This window comes from Typopeltis vanoorti, chromosome 4 (genome assembly GCF_054136105.1).
Source record: "Typopeltis vanoorti isolate ZY-2024b chromosome 4, IOZ_Tvanoo_1.0, whole genome shotgun sequence".
Classification (NCBI taxonomy): Eukaryota; Metazoa; Arthropoda; class Arachnida; order Uropygi; family Thelyphonidae; genus Typopeltis; species Typopeltis vanoorti.
The window spans coordinates 83,138,729-83,156,084 of NC_143552.1; the positions used below are offsets into that span (position 1 = coordinate 83,138,729).

At 36.6% G+C, this 17,356-nt stretch overlaps 1 protein-coding gene across 4 annotated transcripts in view; it reads left to right on the top strand.

Moving 5' to 3' along the window:
- The window catches only part of LOC150107457 (uncharacterized), a 314,828-nt gene that overhangs the window by 209,795 nt on the left and 87,677 nt on the right, over positions 1 to 17,356 (top strand). For 3 of the 4 annotated variants that reach the window (XM_090391886.1, XM_090391888.1, XM_090391889.1), the window contains exon 9: positions 8,037 to 8,134. In XM_090391886.1, the coding sequence (XP_090248012.1) occupies positions 8,037 to 8,134 (98 nt within the window). The remainder of the gene's footprint in view (positions 1 to 8,036; positions 8,135 to 17,356) is intronic. The other variant, XM_090391887.1, reaches the window with a different exon arrangement.

The following is a 17,356-nucleotide window of genomic DNA, read 5'->3' on the forward strand; positions in this document are numbered from 1 at the left end:
CTAGCTCACAAATTTTCATTCTGCCTTCAAAATCCTTAATGATGTTGAGTTTTGCTTCCAAAGTCGATGTTTTTCTTTTCTTGCTAGCAGTAGAAGAATCGTACTTGCTTCTTTAGGATTACATTATTATTTTTTATGTGATAAAATTTTTATTAAGAACATAACATTAAACAATCGCAAGGTTTGTAGATTATAAAAATCGTGTATGAATGGAGACCGCGCAAAACACGTCAGTGCTTGTTCACAGCATGTGCGACACTGGCGAATGTGGCCGACGCCGGAAAGATACGACTAGTGGTGGGACGGGAATACTTACATATAAGAAACCGCGTAACTCTGGATTTGCGGAAGTCATGGTAGTGTAAGTCAGGGTATGACTGTATATTCAAGTGCATGCTGTTTCTCATATGTAAATACATCCTCAAACTCACTTCATACATCCAAAAATTGGCAGCCACTGCTTTTATACATCTACTAACTATATCCCAGTGGGGGACAAGGACAATCTTGTAAAACTTCAATGCCACTAAAGCTCAGTCCTATCTGATCTCTCACAAGAAAAAGCTCACATCCCTCTCTTTTACCTTCAGTAATACTGAGATATCCAAACACAATCAGATTTCTCTTCTTGGACAGACTTGCACATCTGATCTTTCCTGGCACAGCCATATTGTGGTGGTGCATGTTTGAGGTGATGCACTAAAAATCCTCACTAAGATTGCTCGATTCTATCCAGAGGAGGGCAGTCTAGCTAATTAATGACCCCCCCCCTCTACCTGCTTTCCTGTTTCATAGGTTGATACGCAGCCGGAAACAGGAAGGTGTGTTCACTTCCAATATCAGTTCTATATTCACTCTTCAACAGGCAGGTGTTCACGTAAGTTGTGAATTAATCTAAGTTAAATCAGTGCAATCATTGTTCAAAAATGGGTAAAATAAGTAGTTGCGTTATGCCAATAAGTAAGAAAAGGAAGGCTGAAGAAGCAGAAATTGCTTTAAGAGTTTCATGGACAAGCTTTATGCGACTTATCATGCTTCACCTAAGAATTCTAGGGAACTTGCAGCGACTCTAGAACTTCAACTTCTTAAAATTGGCAGAATTTTAAGCACTCGCTGGATTGCATGTAGCTTTTGCACTGTTTCTGCAGTTTGGCAAGAATTTGAAGCCCTCGTTCATCACTTTCTGGAGGCAAACGAAGACAGCAGAATAAGCAAACTAGAGATCACTTTCTTTATGAGAGCCTTTTAATAGGAGTTTGTTCTTGATTTGAACCTTATGTGTGATGCTCTCCAAGAACTTAGTGAACTAAGTCTAGATTTTCAAGAGAGAAATTATAAATATTCCGGTAGATGATACTATGTTCACGAATTGAACTCAATATTGACTTGTACAAAGCAGACAGGAAGATAAAGAATACAGTTCAACATTTTGAAGAAAGAATTGAAAATCCTGGTCCATACTACAGTATTTCTCTTTGAAGTCAGAAGAATATGAAGTTCAAAGGAATTGAGCTCCACAAAAATGAGAGACAAAGTTCATCTGCTTTCTATAAAAGTCTGAAAGAAGCTGTTGGAAAGCGTCTGCTTGAAGGAGATGATGCTGATTTGCCTGATTCTGCTAAGATTTTAGATTCCAAGTATTGGCCAGAAAATCCTGGGAAGCATCCGATATTTTGTGAAGCTGAAATGAGAAAGTTAACATGCAAATTTCGCTTAAATGAAAGAGAAGCAGGTTCGTGGTTTCCGTGAATATCTTCAAGAAAATAAAGTCACGGACATACTACTTCCTCTAAAGCACACTTTGGACAAAATTGCAATATCTTCCAGTGAATGTGAAAGGGATTTCTCTCAGACGAATCTTATAGTAACTTCATCTAGGTCATTTCTGCATGTACGGACACCTTCTGCACTGATGTTCATCAGGATAGTAGGACCTCCTCTCACTCAGTTCAACCCTAGTAAACATGTGGACATATGGCTGCTCCGAGGTCGTCATTCTGCCGTTGATACCAAAAACAAGAAGTAATCTAAAGACGGCAAGGGTTTATCGGAGGATAATATATTAAAAGTGTGGAAGTTGCTGTAATAACATCTTTATGGTGAGTACCGGCAGCTTTTTTTCCAGAAAAAAAGCACAGAGTATCATCAACAGTACTCTCCCCTGTTCTTTTATCTGAATTCTCTGAAAGCACAGTATCCCTGTAACAGCATCTTCCTCTGGCATTAATGTTTGTAAATTTTGGCCCAAGTTGGACTTATGTCAGCATGCCCTTGTTCTTGATTTATTTGGCACTGGTCTATGTAAGTTGTAATGTCCCTTTCTGCCCACATTTATCTGTTGTGACTATTAATGATTTTTCCGTTCAGATTTGAGACCTGAGAAACTGCATTCAGCATTCTTTAATCTTTATCATGATTAAACTCAGTGCTTCAAAGGTACTTGCACAAACACATGCTCACCCATTATCCATAATTCTCTGATTTTGCGCTTCCATTCTCTCACTGAACAGAACTGTCTGCACATTCTGCATAACTTCCATGAAGTTATCTTTTCTGCACAAATTCAATGAATATTTCTCCCAGTTGATATGCCTTAATCCAGAGGCGAGTAACCAAGATGATAGCAGGTCTATGGAATGAACCTTATGAAAACAGGTTGAGGATTTGTGGGTTGCAGAAATTGGTTGATAGGCGGAAAAGGGGTGATATGATTGAGACATTCAAATTGCTGAAGGGTTTCTATAGGATTCAGATGATATTTTTGAGAACAGAACTGGTGGTGGGAGGACTAGGGGAAGAGTGTGGTTAGTAAAGGTGTTAGAGCTGGGTTTTTTACTTTTAGAGTGGTGAATGAGTGGAATAAGCTGCCAGAGTCTGTTGTGGGTACTATGACAGTGAATGAGTTCAAGTCGAGGTATGATAGATACTGTGTGAATGTCGAATAATAGTGATGGACATGATGATTAGGGCCTCCCTCGATGAGACTAAGGACTCCTTGGAGTCGCCTGTAGTAATAATAATAATAATAATAATTAAGAAATGAATTCTCTCTGCATTTTTTTTAATGTTATTCCTACCCACAAGAGGTTGTAAACATATAGTACGTTGCTATCTTGGGTGGGCTAATGATTTTGTTTCTATTTTATTAATTTTTATATTTTTTTGTATTATTTTAAATTCATTTTTTACCAGATCCACAAATCCCTCTCTAGAAACCAACAATGGAATGTTTTCAGGTCGGTCACTTTAAGGTTTCAGGTCCATTAAGCAGGACACACTGGATGATGAGAGTCATCTTCCATCTAAAGACAATCACAAACATCCATACCCACAGTGCAATTCACACCTCAGTCTGTTGGAAAGAAGATACTCTAACCACTTGATACTCAATTCTCCTTTTTCATGCCATTCGAAAAGGAAAATTCTTTCCCCTTCTAAACTCAGTATTCCACATTCACATAGCTATAATCTTCACAGTTTTCATTATTTCTGTATTTATTATAGAGGATTCCTCCCTCCTCCCAAGTATTCAATCATTTGATTCACACTAAATGAAGAGGCATAATGGGCAGGGATGCACAGTATGCAGCATCTCCCTATCAAGTTGATTCCCTGCTTCCTGTGATGTGATGCCTGTTTCCACAAAAGGGGCTCTGGCAAACCAACGAGTATTCCTGCTACAAAGGGAAACCTTCTTAGTTAGAGGAAATGCTATCTATACAAGGTGGTTGGTGTTCTTCATCACCTGGTGAAATACCACCAGCTGGCTTAATGGGGGTCTGAAGTGGCAAATACCATATTTGATCTCCAGAGCAGGAATTTTGGTTTCTGCCCCCCCCCCCTTTCTTCTCCGTGCATCAAGATTTTATATATACAGTCATCCCTCGACTTACTTCCATTCGAAGATACGTCCATGATCCCATAATGGAATAAATAACATTTTCGACTATACTTTCAACAAGATGCAAGCAAGCATAACGTAAATTTTTATTTATCAACAATATAGTAGCAACAGTGCATTCAGCGGCAACCTCCCTCAGCAGTCGGCATGTGGCTTTAACAGTTCCTCTGTTGATTTTGTGTTTAAAAAATAGGTTATTTGTGTATTTATCGTTAAATACACAAATAACCTATTAATTATTTGCCACAGCAAATATTTAATATGGATGAGACCTCCTTTTTTCAGAAAAAAAAATGCCCGAGCAGATATTCATCCACAAAAAGCTAAAATCTATGCCTGGTTTCAAGGCATAGATTTTAAAGACCATATTGCGATTCTGTTAGGGGATAATGTGGCTGGATATAAACTGAAACCATTTGTGATATGGCAAGGTGAGAATCCATGAGCCTTCAAAAGCATTAGGAACTCTTCCAGTGTTCATTAGTGGAGATATAGGAAGCCCTGGATGACTCAAAAATTGTTTGCCGGTGACTTACTCAACTGTAATGCGAGTAAAATAGAAAGCATTGTGCGAAAGAAAATGTAGAATTTAAAATTTTATTAATTCTAGATATTGCTCCTGGTCATCCATCTTATATCAGTGATCTTCACCAAGTTCAAGGTCGTGTCTCCCTCCAAACACTACTTCATTAATCCTACTGATGGATTAGGAAGTTTGTAGTGTTTATGACTTATTATCTATGGAGAACTTTTTCACAAGCCATTTCTGCTACTGAAGGAAACAACCAGACTCTCATACAATTCTGGAAAGCGTTCAATATTTATCATGTTATTAAAAATATTGCTGTAGTTTGGGACGAAGTGATCTCTCAATATATAAGTGATATATGGAAAAAGATATTAATAAGGTTTGTTCACGATTTTGGAAGTTTTGAAAAAAATGAAGACCTTTGTCAATTGAGTGAAGAAATAGTGAATCAAGCAAACAATCTGAATCTCAAAGTCAATGATGATGATGATGATATAATTCAACTCACAGAAAGTGCCCCTGAAGAATTGACCAACAAAGAATTGTTCGAACTGGAGGAACAACGTGTTGCAGAAGAGGAAGAATGGGAAGAGGAAAAAGAGAAACAAGGAGAGGTAGTTAAACAATTCATAGTGAAGGGTCTTCCAGAAATGTTCTCTGCAGTTAGCGATGTTCTCAAAATGGTTGAAGACGTGGACCCCAATGTTGAATGCTACTTATTAGTAGAAACAAAAGTACATGATGCGTTTGCTTGCTATAAACAAATTTATTAATAAAAGAAGAAGAATAGGAATAAGCAAAGCACATTGGACATTTTCATCAAAAAAAAAGGTTACACCAGAAGAACTGCACCCACCTGGTCCCTTACTTTCCCTATGTGGGGGACCAGGTGGGTGATTGTGGAGGAAGATTTGGGTTATTATTCTCCTGTTTTATAGTGGCAGTAACATGCAGTATAGTTTTATAATGAGGTTTAAAAATTAAAATGACACTATACTTTGTAAGCAGAGGTTTCTGTGGTTTAGAAGTATACATGGCATATTCCGGTAATTGGACCACATTTTTTTAATAAGCTATCTAAAACACAACGAATTAATAAAAGACCCGACAAGTTCAGGGGTAAAAGGTAACTTAAAGTTTAAAACACAAAGAAAAGAGAAATTATTAGTAATAGTTCATACTATACAGTTGTAGCCATCTGACTATTCATAAAATTAAAAATCAGAATGCAAATTCAAAGCAGTGCTGAGTTTAAACAATGCTGGATGATGCAACTTTCTGTTGTTCACGATCATAATGTCTGAAGTCTGATTGAGGTATATTTTTTATTAAAGCTGACCAAACTTGGTGGAGAATTAATCTTTGATTTTTATTGCATTGTGTTGGTATTTTAAGCATGTTTGCAGCTTCTTTAAATTTCCTTATGTAACAGTTTTTTCTATGTACGAGTCAGAGTACATTGTGGCCGGTGGAAGTGGTATGGAAAGCTAGACCTGATTTGTGTTCTCTTCTGTTTTGCACATCCTTTTGGTGTTTGTTCATGCAAATTTCCCCAGATCTTCCTGTCTGTCCTACTTAGCAGATACCACAAGAACAATAAATTTTGTAAACACATGGTTTTTTTAAAGGATGATGAGGAGGTTTCGAGGGATGTAGAAATCTCTAAATTTTTTCCAGCGGTAGAAATGCTACTTTGATGTTATTTGTTAAGTAATTTAGCCATCTTGTCTGTAACATTTTTGATATATGGAAGCGTGTTAGCATTTTTGAAATCTTGTTTCTGAGAGATGTTTGTAGGTGGTGTATGGAGGATTTTATTGATAGTCTTGGTTTCATAACCATTCTTTTGAAAGATCTGTGTTAGATATTCTAATTCTTCATTTCTCTGTTTTTCTGTGCTGCAAATGTTATACGCTCTGTCCCTTAGCATTTTTATTAGACCTATTTTTTGCGAAGGGTGGTGGTTTGGTGTGAGGCCGCATTAAGAATCTTTCCGTGTTGGTGGGTTTTCTATATATTGAGAAAGAAAGTTTATTATCCTTTTCATTTACTTCTAATAGAATGTCTAGAAAAGGCAGTTTCCTAAGTTCTTCTTGTTCTAAAGTAAATTTTATATTATTATGCAAATTATTTAGGTAATCTTTGAAAGCAATGAGTTCATCTGTTGTTCCTGGCCATATGATGAATATATCGTCTACATCCTTTTAAAAAAACCAGGTGTTTACAAAATTTATTGTTCTTGTGGTATCTGCTAAGTAGGACAGACAGGAAGATCTGGGGAAATTCACATGAATGAACACCAAAAGGATGTGCAAAACAGAAGAGAACACAAATCAGGTCTAGCTTTCCATACCACTTCCACTGACCACAATGTACTCTGGCAGAAAACAAACATGTCGTACATGGAAAAAAAACATTACATAAATAAGGAAATTTAAAGAAGCTGCAAACATGCTTAAAATACCAACACAATGCAATAAAAATCAAGGATTAATTCTCCACCAAGTTTGGTCAGCTTTAATAAAAAATATTCCTCAATCAGACCTCGGACATTATGAATGTGAACAACAGAACGTGGCATATCCAGCATTGTTTAAACTCCTGAATTTTAATTTTATGAATAGTCAACGGCTACAACTGTATAGTATGAACTATTACTAATAATTTCTCTTTTCTTTGTGTTTTAAACTTTAAGTTACCTTTTTTCCCCTGAAGATGTAAGTCAAACAACTTACAAAACTTGTCGGGTCTTTTATTAATTCATTGTGTTTTATATAGCTTATTTAAAAAAATGTGGTCCAATTACCGGAATATGCCATGTGAGACACTATACTTATTACTGTTAAGTCCCTACCCCCCTATAACTCTGTTGATTTAATGTATTGACTTACATCCGAACTGAGTTATGTCCTGCTGGATGGAATGGAATGATGTAATTCGAGGGATGACTGTGTGTATATATATATATATATATATATATATATATATATATATATATATATATATATATATATATATATATATATATATATAATGACTAACATACTTAAAAACCAGGAACTCCTCCATTTCAGTATAACAGTTAAATTAAAACGGTGCTGCTGCAGGCTGGCGGCCAGTTAGTGCACAGACCTGAACCTGTCAGTGAGTTAAAGGGCTTCCTGATTGGACTCCCTCTCCAGGTCATGTCTGGAGAGGGAGAGTCCAAGTAGTGGTATGTGGCAGCACTGTTGAGGTCATATCATGGCATGGAGACTGGTTTCTCTCTGTACGGAAATCATGCCCAAGAGTATCTTCTCTCACTGCATGTCCCTACTATATTCTTCCTTATGATCAAACAAGACTTTCACAAACAATAACAGCGATTCACCAAGTTTGAGGATATTTTGTCTACTAGCTCTCTCCATAAATTGCTCTAAATAAGGGTGCTTTAATTTGAATCGCTCTGTATATTGTATGTGTACAAGGTTTTTAATTATAATGAATAAGCATTAACAGTTTGTGATTTGAAAACAAAGACAAAACACTGAGAAGTGGTATTTTTATGTGTATGTCTTTGTTGTATTAGTATATTTTCAGCCTTATTATAATTGAATATTGTTTCAGATTTCCTCATAGCCTACCGACGGATAGTAATCTTCACACAGAACCTCCAATCAAAGAAGAGCCTATCGATGACTACCTCTCTATGTCTCCTAGACAAGGTGAGACTCAAAGATTTTCAGTATGGTTTTCAGATTTAAAACAATATTGAATTCACATTTCTGCTTGTAGAAAAGATGCATCTTAAGGTGTTAGAAATTGTTAGCATAAATTAACTTCTGAACTAATTATTTTCTTCGTGTTATTTTGTTTGGCCTTAAAAATACACAGGTTAGTGAAAATACAGTGAATTCCAATTAATTGAACCACATCAGGAATAGCATGATTTGGCCCAATTAAGGGGCTGCCCCAGTAACATGAAATTGCATATAAAGAGTTCAAAAGATGTATATACATAAGAAAGAGATACATTTATATAAGTTGAGTAGCAAAATTACTGATTTATAGATAAACAATTGGCCTTAATTAAAGTAAAATATTTGCCATAAAATGATTGAATTTATATTTGTATTAAACGAGTTTGGCCTGCCTAGTTTGTTTGATTAACTGCAATTGAAAAAAATCAGTGCAAATACAGACTTCCTTCATTGCCTTCCTGCATGAAAGAGACATAATCCAGCAATAAATTTTTTAGCATCCTGGTTAATCACCCATTCAAGCTTGAAAGTGTCATCCTCATTACTTTCATGTTCTTCTAATGTCCTATGACATTTTGCTTCAGTTTCCTTCTCGAAAACTTGATTTCCATTATAGCATTGAAGATGCTTATCAGTGGATGCAAACTTTTCAGTTTCTCAAGCCATTCACTTCTAAGGATATCACTATCAGCCATATCTGACATATCCATCATTGAATGCTTAAACCACAGTGAGCAGAATGGTTTTGTTATTCATTCCTTGCCAACTATCAGCCATATGCTATATTACTTGTAAGAGATTAAATTTTGCTTTGGCCTCCTTAGCTATTGAAAATGATGTCAGTAGATTTTCTTAAGCTGCTTCCAATATTGTGAAAAGATGGTAAATTTCAGATTTATTTTATTTACTTGTCCATTGGCTGTAGCAAGGATGTGGTGTGTTGCGAGATAGAAATTCCAGTTGAACATTTTTCAGAGAATCTGAATGAGGTTGTGCTGCTCAGTTGTCAAAAACAAACTATTAAAATTATTCTCAATTTCTGTCATAATTCTATGTCCCAATTCATAATCCAATTCTTAAAAATTTCATATGTCATCAGTGTATTTTTGTTTGCATGACACTGAACTGGTAAACTCTTCATCTTGATCCCTTTAAATCATTGAGTCCTGACATATTTGAACAGCATAGTACTGTTATATGATTCACTGCTTTCTGTAATCGAGTGTAGCATGTTTATAACACAGGGAACCATCCAATGTGTGGCACGATATGATAGCCCTGTTTCATCAGCATTGTAGATGTCATTAGCACTAAATTTTTGAAGCGGGATTGGCACATTTGTTGGTTTCCATTATTCAACACTTAAAACATCAGTGCCATCTTTCTTGCTGTATGCTTTCTTGAATTTATTGCTAAACTATGATTTCCATTTTGATAGTCATCCATCTGTTGTTTTAAACTTGCTGCGCTGAAGCTTATGGCTTCTGATAACTTATTTTTCAATTTGGCCACTTGCATGCACACTTTGTCCATTTACAATAGAGAACTATTTATTGAGGCCTCCTCAGTATCCAGATCTTTACCTTCATCCTTTTGTTAAAAAACTCCCTTTTCCTTTTGTATACTGCCCATTCTTCTTCAAGTTTCTCTTACTGGTATTTCCAGTTGTCTTAATTGGTGACAATCGGTGTTAATTGTTTGGTTTTGAATTTGTTCAAGTAAACCAGTTTTGTCAGTAAATGTCACATCTTTTCTTTATCTAAAATTATAAAAACATAGTATACAGTAACAAGATATCAACACACTATACTGATGAACACATCCACACCTGCTAGAAGGCATTGGAAAACTGAGCTGTATAACTATATACAGCTGATCTACTTGGAAACTCATTGAAACATTAGACAACTTGGTCTACTGTTTCAATGAGTTACACAGTGATTATATAATTTTTTAATGCTCCATGTAGTCAAGGTTGCTGGCTTGCTGAGATAAATGGCATGTCCCAAATAAATGAGGCAACTTCTTATTATATTCTCATTTTATTTTTCCCCTCTTCTAGATTTGTCCTAAAAAACTGCCCCAATTAACTCGAATCTCCTGTATTATGCATTGTGTAAGAGCCTATAACATTCAAAGGTCTCTAAGGCCTTTGAATGTTATACCATTTTTCTAAACATTTACACAGCTAACACATATAGGGAAAAAAAAGCATATCATTTATTAAAAATTTCTACTGTGTTTGATCCAATGTTAACATGGAATATCATCAGCTGGAAATGAGAAGACAAGTAACTAAATTCAAAATGTGAATCAAAACATGCAAGTCACATAGCATTTGCTTAGTGGCTTGTGTCTTTGGTCACAGCTAAGTTGACAGAAATGCAATATTAGAGTTCAGAGGAACAGTAAAATAGCTTCTGCAACTAAAATAACATAATCAGTATTGTTAAAAACATAAATGGGGTTACTTAATTTAAATTACAGAAGCTATTCCATTTGGAAAGAATATCAAGAATTGATGAAATGAAATTTGAGGGGAAGAAACCAAGAGGAAGACCACAGAAAAGGTGACGATGCCAGATGAGAGAAGATTAAGATTTAAGAAATCTGAACTGGTACAGTATTCATGTAGGAAGAATTTGGGAGGTTAGAAAGAAATGGAGAGATTTGATCTGTCTGACCTGAAGTTTCTGTTTTAGCAGTTGTGGATAAAGAAGAGGAAGAAACTATTCCATCATCATCATCATCAAATTCCTGCCATGTCCCCTCAAGGGATGTACAGGATATGATAGTACTACATGAAAAATTTACATCATTACTAACTTCCTATCTACAATTTTCCTCCAAATCAGTCTGTTACTTGTCAAGACTCCAACATTATCAGATCTTATATTTCTATCATCTAAGGCACTTTGTACCGTATCAATCCACCTATATCTTGATCTTTCAATGGGTCATTTTCCTGACAACCTGGCAGAGAACACTTGTTTTGCTAATCTTTACTCGCCCATTCTGTTTAAGTGATCATACCACCTGAAATTAGCTCTGCTAATGAATTCCAGGATGCTGACAATGTCAAGTTCTTTCCTAATATCCTTGTTTTTAATATGATATTGCCATTGATGCCATCTGTTCATGCCTCTAATCTTTCTCAGGACTCTCATATCTGCAGTCTCTAATCTTTGGTCAAGTGTTTTACTTTTGACCCAGCTCTCAGATCCATAAGTTAAAACTGGTTTGAACACTGTCTTGTATATACAGCTAATTTAGTGTTCTGACTAATTTCTCTCTTATTCCATATGAATTTATTCAATTGACTTCCTGCCGTACCCGCTTTGTTTATTCTGTTGTTTATTTCCATATTTAATTTACCATCTTCACTAAAAATTATGCCTAACTAGCTGAAATGTTTTACTTGTTACACAGGTTCTCCATTCACAAAGCAGTTAATGTTTTCAATGCTTCTGCCTATTTTCATTGTCTTTGTCTTTTTATTGCTGACCATCATAACATATCTATTGCATATAATTTTGATATCATGTTTAATACCATTTTCCTTCATAATGTGATCCATATAGATAGTAACAGAGGAGATAATGTACATCCTTGTCTCACACCAGATTTAACATGTAGTGTTTAAAGGAATGCAGAGAACCGACCAGTTCTGACCTAATGTCCAATCCTCACCTTCTCGTGGTGCACCCTGTTGGGTATCTACCTGGATACTGAACGAACAAGGATGGGCTGGTTATTTGGGATTTAGCCGACCAAATTGTATTCTTATTGGCTTAAACCAAAATACAAAATGATGGTTCAACATGACAAAATTTCATGCTGACTGGGGCATCACCTGGTTAAACAAGGTCCCCGTTGTTTTCGCCAGGGAACCAGGGCAAACAGCGAAAAGTCAGCTACTGGAACAAATCTGAAAACACTCCTCCACTGAACATCACCAGAGGGTAAAGATTGGTACTGTCAACATAAGAAGCCTAAATGGCAAAGAAATGGAGCTAGCTGAGGAATTAGATAAGTACCAGATCGACATAATAGGGGTTACTGAAACAAAAAAGACAAAAACTGGTAAGATCTTTCTGAGCAATAAATACAAAATGTTATATTCAGGCAATGACAATCAAGGAAAAGAAAGATTAGCCATAGTATTCAACACTAAATAATACTAGGCTAATCTTCTTGAATGGCAGGCAGTCTCAAGTAGAGTGATGTGAGCTAATATCAGAATGGGGAACCGGACAATGAGACTTATTTGTGTCTATGGTTCCACAGAAGGTTCTACTAAGGTAGAAGTGGAGGAAAATTTTGAGGCTTTAGAGAAAGCAACTAACACAATGAAAAAGGAAAAGTTGGTCCTTGTTGGGGATCTAAATAGCAGAGTAGGAAATGATTGTCAGACATACAAAAATATTTTGGGAAAATTTGGAGAAAAGAGCAAAGCTAATAATAATGGCAAATACCTGTTGAAACTATTCCATTGGTTCCTTTATACTCTGTATTCCTGTTAACTCAGCTGTGATGGAGACATGAGCCACTAAGCACATGCTATGTGATTCATATTTTATGATTCATGTTTTGAATATAGTTATCAATCTACTCTTTTCATCCTTGATGATCTATGTTACAGTGAATAAAAAAAATTGGAGATTTTTAATAAATTCTATTAATTAAATAAATTAAGCAGACACCCCCATGGTTACGTTGTACAATGTAATGAGTCGTGTGTTTGTAGTTGGTATAATTTGGAAGAATATGATGCTTCCGAGTCAGTGCAACTGTGTGCAGGTGAAATGACTGCGAGAAGGGAACTGACAGATTTGAAAAAGGTGTTTTGATAGGATACCATGTTGCTTGGTATTTGTTTGGCCAATTGTTAACAAATTGGGCCATTCCAGGTCAACAGTTAGTGATACCATACTGAGATGGAAGTACAGTGGGTCAACTGCAAGTGCTATCCACAGTGGATAACCCACCACACTTATCGAATGTCATAGTAATGTGCTATGAAGGATAATATGTAAAAACTGCCATTTGTTGGCCAACACAATGAATGCAGCATTCCGGACATTGACTGTAATACAAATCTACACAAAAACATTCAGAACTGAGGCTCACAAAATAAGTTTCCATGTGGGACTGCAATATGCAAGCTCCACATTTCCCTAGACAGCATGCAACATTGCAAAGAGCATGTACAATGGGATGTAGGAGCTTGGAAACCTGTGCTACAGAGCGATGAATCACGCTACACCCTCTAACGAACAGATGGACTGGTGGCAGATGCCCAGCAAACATCTCTTACCAGAGTACATAATTCCAGCTATGAAATTCAGAGGTGGAGGTGTGATGGTATGGTCATTGTTTTTCCTGGTTTGACTTCCGACCCCTTTCTTTGTGGTGCCACAAACATTGAACCCTGAGAAGTATCTGAACATTTTGAACAATGCAATGCTTCCTACTTTGTGGCATTTCTATAGAACTGATCGTTGTCTCTTTCAGCAAGACAATGCACTAAGTCATAAGGCCGCTGCTGCTGTAACTGTGTGGTTTTTGGCTGCTTGACTAGCCTCCACAGAGCCCTGATCTCAACCCTATTGAACATCTGTGCGATGAACTGGAGCATTGCATGAGGTCAAGGGATGTCTACCCTACAACAATCCATGATCGCCTTACATGCCTTTAGGAAGAATGGTCCAAAATTCCCATGGATCGCTATCATATGGTTATGGAAAGTATGCCCTGTAGGATTGCTGCAGTCATCGCAGCAGAAGGAGTTTTTGCATCTTATTAAGGTGGGCTCCAAGGCTGTTTGTTCCTCACAAGATGGTGTCTGATTACTTCTTTCCAAGCAGTGTGGAAAGCATTGTAAAAGTTTAGAAATATGTTTAGTATGTGTGGTCCTTTAAAATGCTTGATTTCTCTGCCATGTCATCATGGTTGAGGATTCAAATGCCAGTTTCTAAAACTGCATATAATTCTAGAGATGTTCTGTGGGATTTAGTGACCATGGTAACACCTGGAAGTTTTTGTTATGTTCACTGGATCACACGAATAATACTGGGAACATGGTATGACTCTCTGTCGTGATGGAACACACTTATGTTATCTAGGGAGGGGGAGTTTTACCATTAAGCAGTGTATGCCATTAGCTATAATGGAAAGGTACTTTGTAACATTCATAGTACAGTCTGTAGATATTAGGACTCCAAGTGATTCCCAGGAAAACATCCTCTTCCCACACATGCTGCCTCCTAATTGTTTCTTCTGTATCATGATGTAAGGGCATTTCCTTTACCTAGGTTTTTGCTTTCCTCCACCCACAATCTACTTTCCATAGCTGGAAAGATTCATCTGAAAAGCAATTTTTTTTTCCAGTCTAGTTGACCATAGAACCCACACTATTTCAGTCAAGAACATATTTGTTACGGTTAGGTACCAAGAGATGGCAGCACATGTTTTCCAGTCTCATCACTTGTCACTTATAATTAGTGATAGTCTTAGGCCAGCTATCTCTGATTGGCTACCAGTGGAAATTGAACTGCCCACTCAGTCTCCATTAGCTAGATAGGGTTAAAAAAGACTTTACCAACTCCCTGTAAGGGAATAAAAGGCATTAGCTGAGACCATTGATCATTAACAACTACGTCTAATGTAGTTGTTAACAGTTAGGTGTAAACATAGGCACTTTGACTGAATGCTTGCTTCAGAGACTCCATAAAAAGGAAATTACATTAGATTGTGGGTTAACTCTGCTCTTCATCCCATGGTTAAATTCCATGGTCAGCTGTTCCACAGTTTTTCATCTAAGGGCTTGGAAAGGTAGGACAGCTTGTATTCATCATAAGATTGTTGAGGTGTGTGTGCATGTGCGTGCACACGCACCAGCCATTGGCTGAATGAGTGCTGTTCTATCCAGTCCTACTCTTAGTATATCTTAACTCTGTGAATATCTACATTGGCAGTTTCCTGGATCTTTCCACCCTTCAACTGATCCCACAGTCATGCATTTTCAAAGTCTGTCAGATCACATCCCTTTCCCATGTCAACTTAAACTGATGTATTTAATGTTTCAGGCTTCATGTTTAAAATAAAAAAACTCCAATGGAAACTTCTCAGTTTTGATCTGTAGATCTTTTTTGTGAAACCCAATCCATTAAAATATTGGAAACATATAAGTAATGAGCACTGTGAGTAGGCTAAGGATTACATAATCTGAAAACCGTACTCAATAGTATGTTACACCTCAGGTAGGTTGCTAACTCTGTGTACTTGAGTGGAAACAGATTCATTTGTTGATAATGTGATGAGAGTGTCTTAAATAAACAGAAAACAGTGAGGTAATTTATCACACCTCAGGAACAGTATAAGATTCATCATCATCATCAAATTCCTGCCATGTACCCTCAAGGGGTGTACAGGATATGATAGTACTACATGAAAAAAATTACATCATTACTAACTTCCTATCTACAATTTTCCTCCAAATCAGTCTGTTACTTGTCAAGGCTTCAACATTATCAGATGTTATATTTCTATCATCTAAGGCACTTTGTACCATATCAATCCACCTATCCACCTATATCTAGGTCTTCCTCTGGGTCGTTTTGCTGCCAACCTGGCAGAAAACACTTGTTTTGCTAATCTTTCTTTGCCCATTCTGTTTAAGTGACCATACCACCTGAGATTAGCTCTGCTAATGAATTCCTGGATGCTGACAATGTAAAGTTCTTTCCTAATATCATTGTTTTTAATATGATATTGCCATTGATGCCATCTGTTCATGCCTATAATCTTTCTCAGGACTCTCATATCTGCGGTCTCTAGTCCTTGGTCAAGTGTTTTACTTCTGACCCAGCTCTCAGATCCATAAGTTAAAACTGGTTTGAACACTGTCTTGTATACAGCTAATTTAGTTTTCCGACTAATTTCTCTCTTATTCCATATGAATTTATTCAATTGACTTCTTACCATACCAGCTTTGCTGATTCTGTTGTATATTTCTATATTCAATTTACCATCATCAGTAAAAATCGTGCCTAAGTAGCTGAAATGTTTCACTTGTTCCACAGGTTTTCCATTCACAACACAGTTGACATTTTCAATGATTCTGCCTATTTTCATTGTCTTTGTCTTTTTATTGCTGACCTTCATACCATATCTATTACAACAGCTATTCAATTTAGTCAGAGATTCTTGCAGACTTGTAGCAGATTTATTTAGAAGTATAACATCATCCGCATACAGCAAAGAGCTGACATTAACATCTCCAATTTTGATATCATGTTTAATACCACTTTCCTTCATAATGTGATCCATATAGATAATGAATAACAGAGGGGATAATGTACATCATTGTCTTACACCGGATTTAACATTAAACCATCTTCCTGTACTTCCTTCAATTCTAACTGCTGACTTACAACTTAAATAAAGACTACGTATTGCTTGATATAATACCCCATTGACACCATATAACTGTAGCGTATTAAATAGCTTCTCTCTTGGCACCTTGTCGTATGCCTTTTCCAAATCGACAAAACTTAAATCCATATCTCTGTTATATTCCCATGCTTTCTCGACTATTTGTCGTAAAGTGAAAATCTGATTCTGACAGCCTCTATTTGGCCTGAATCCAGCTTGTTCTTCACCCAGCTTTTCTTCCACAATTCTTCTCAACTGTTTCTCAAGTATACTTGCATAGATCTTTCCAGGAACACTTAGGGAAATACCTCTGTAATTCTCACATTCAGTTTTATTTCCCTTTTTATATATAGGTACTATGAAAACTCTACTCCAATCATCGGGAATTCGTCCCTCTGTCCAGGCTTTCTGAACTATGCAGTTTAGCCACTGTAAGACTCTTATACCACCATACTTCAGCATTTCTGGTCGAATATCATCTACTCCTGCTGCCTTTCCGCATTTCAAGCCTTTGATGGCTTTTCTACTTCGAGTATGGATGTGTTTTCCTGACTGCATGCCTGGTTAGTGTTTTTTACCACTGTGCTGTCATCACTGCTTGTTTCATTTAGCAGTTTTTACTCCATATGAAGTAATTACTCCATACTTCAAGGATATCCTTTTCTCCCTTTTTCATGTCACCTTTATCATCTCTAACTCCTTTTACAGCACTCTTTCGTCCATTCCTAAGCTTCTTTAACAACCTCCAGT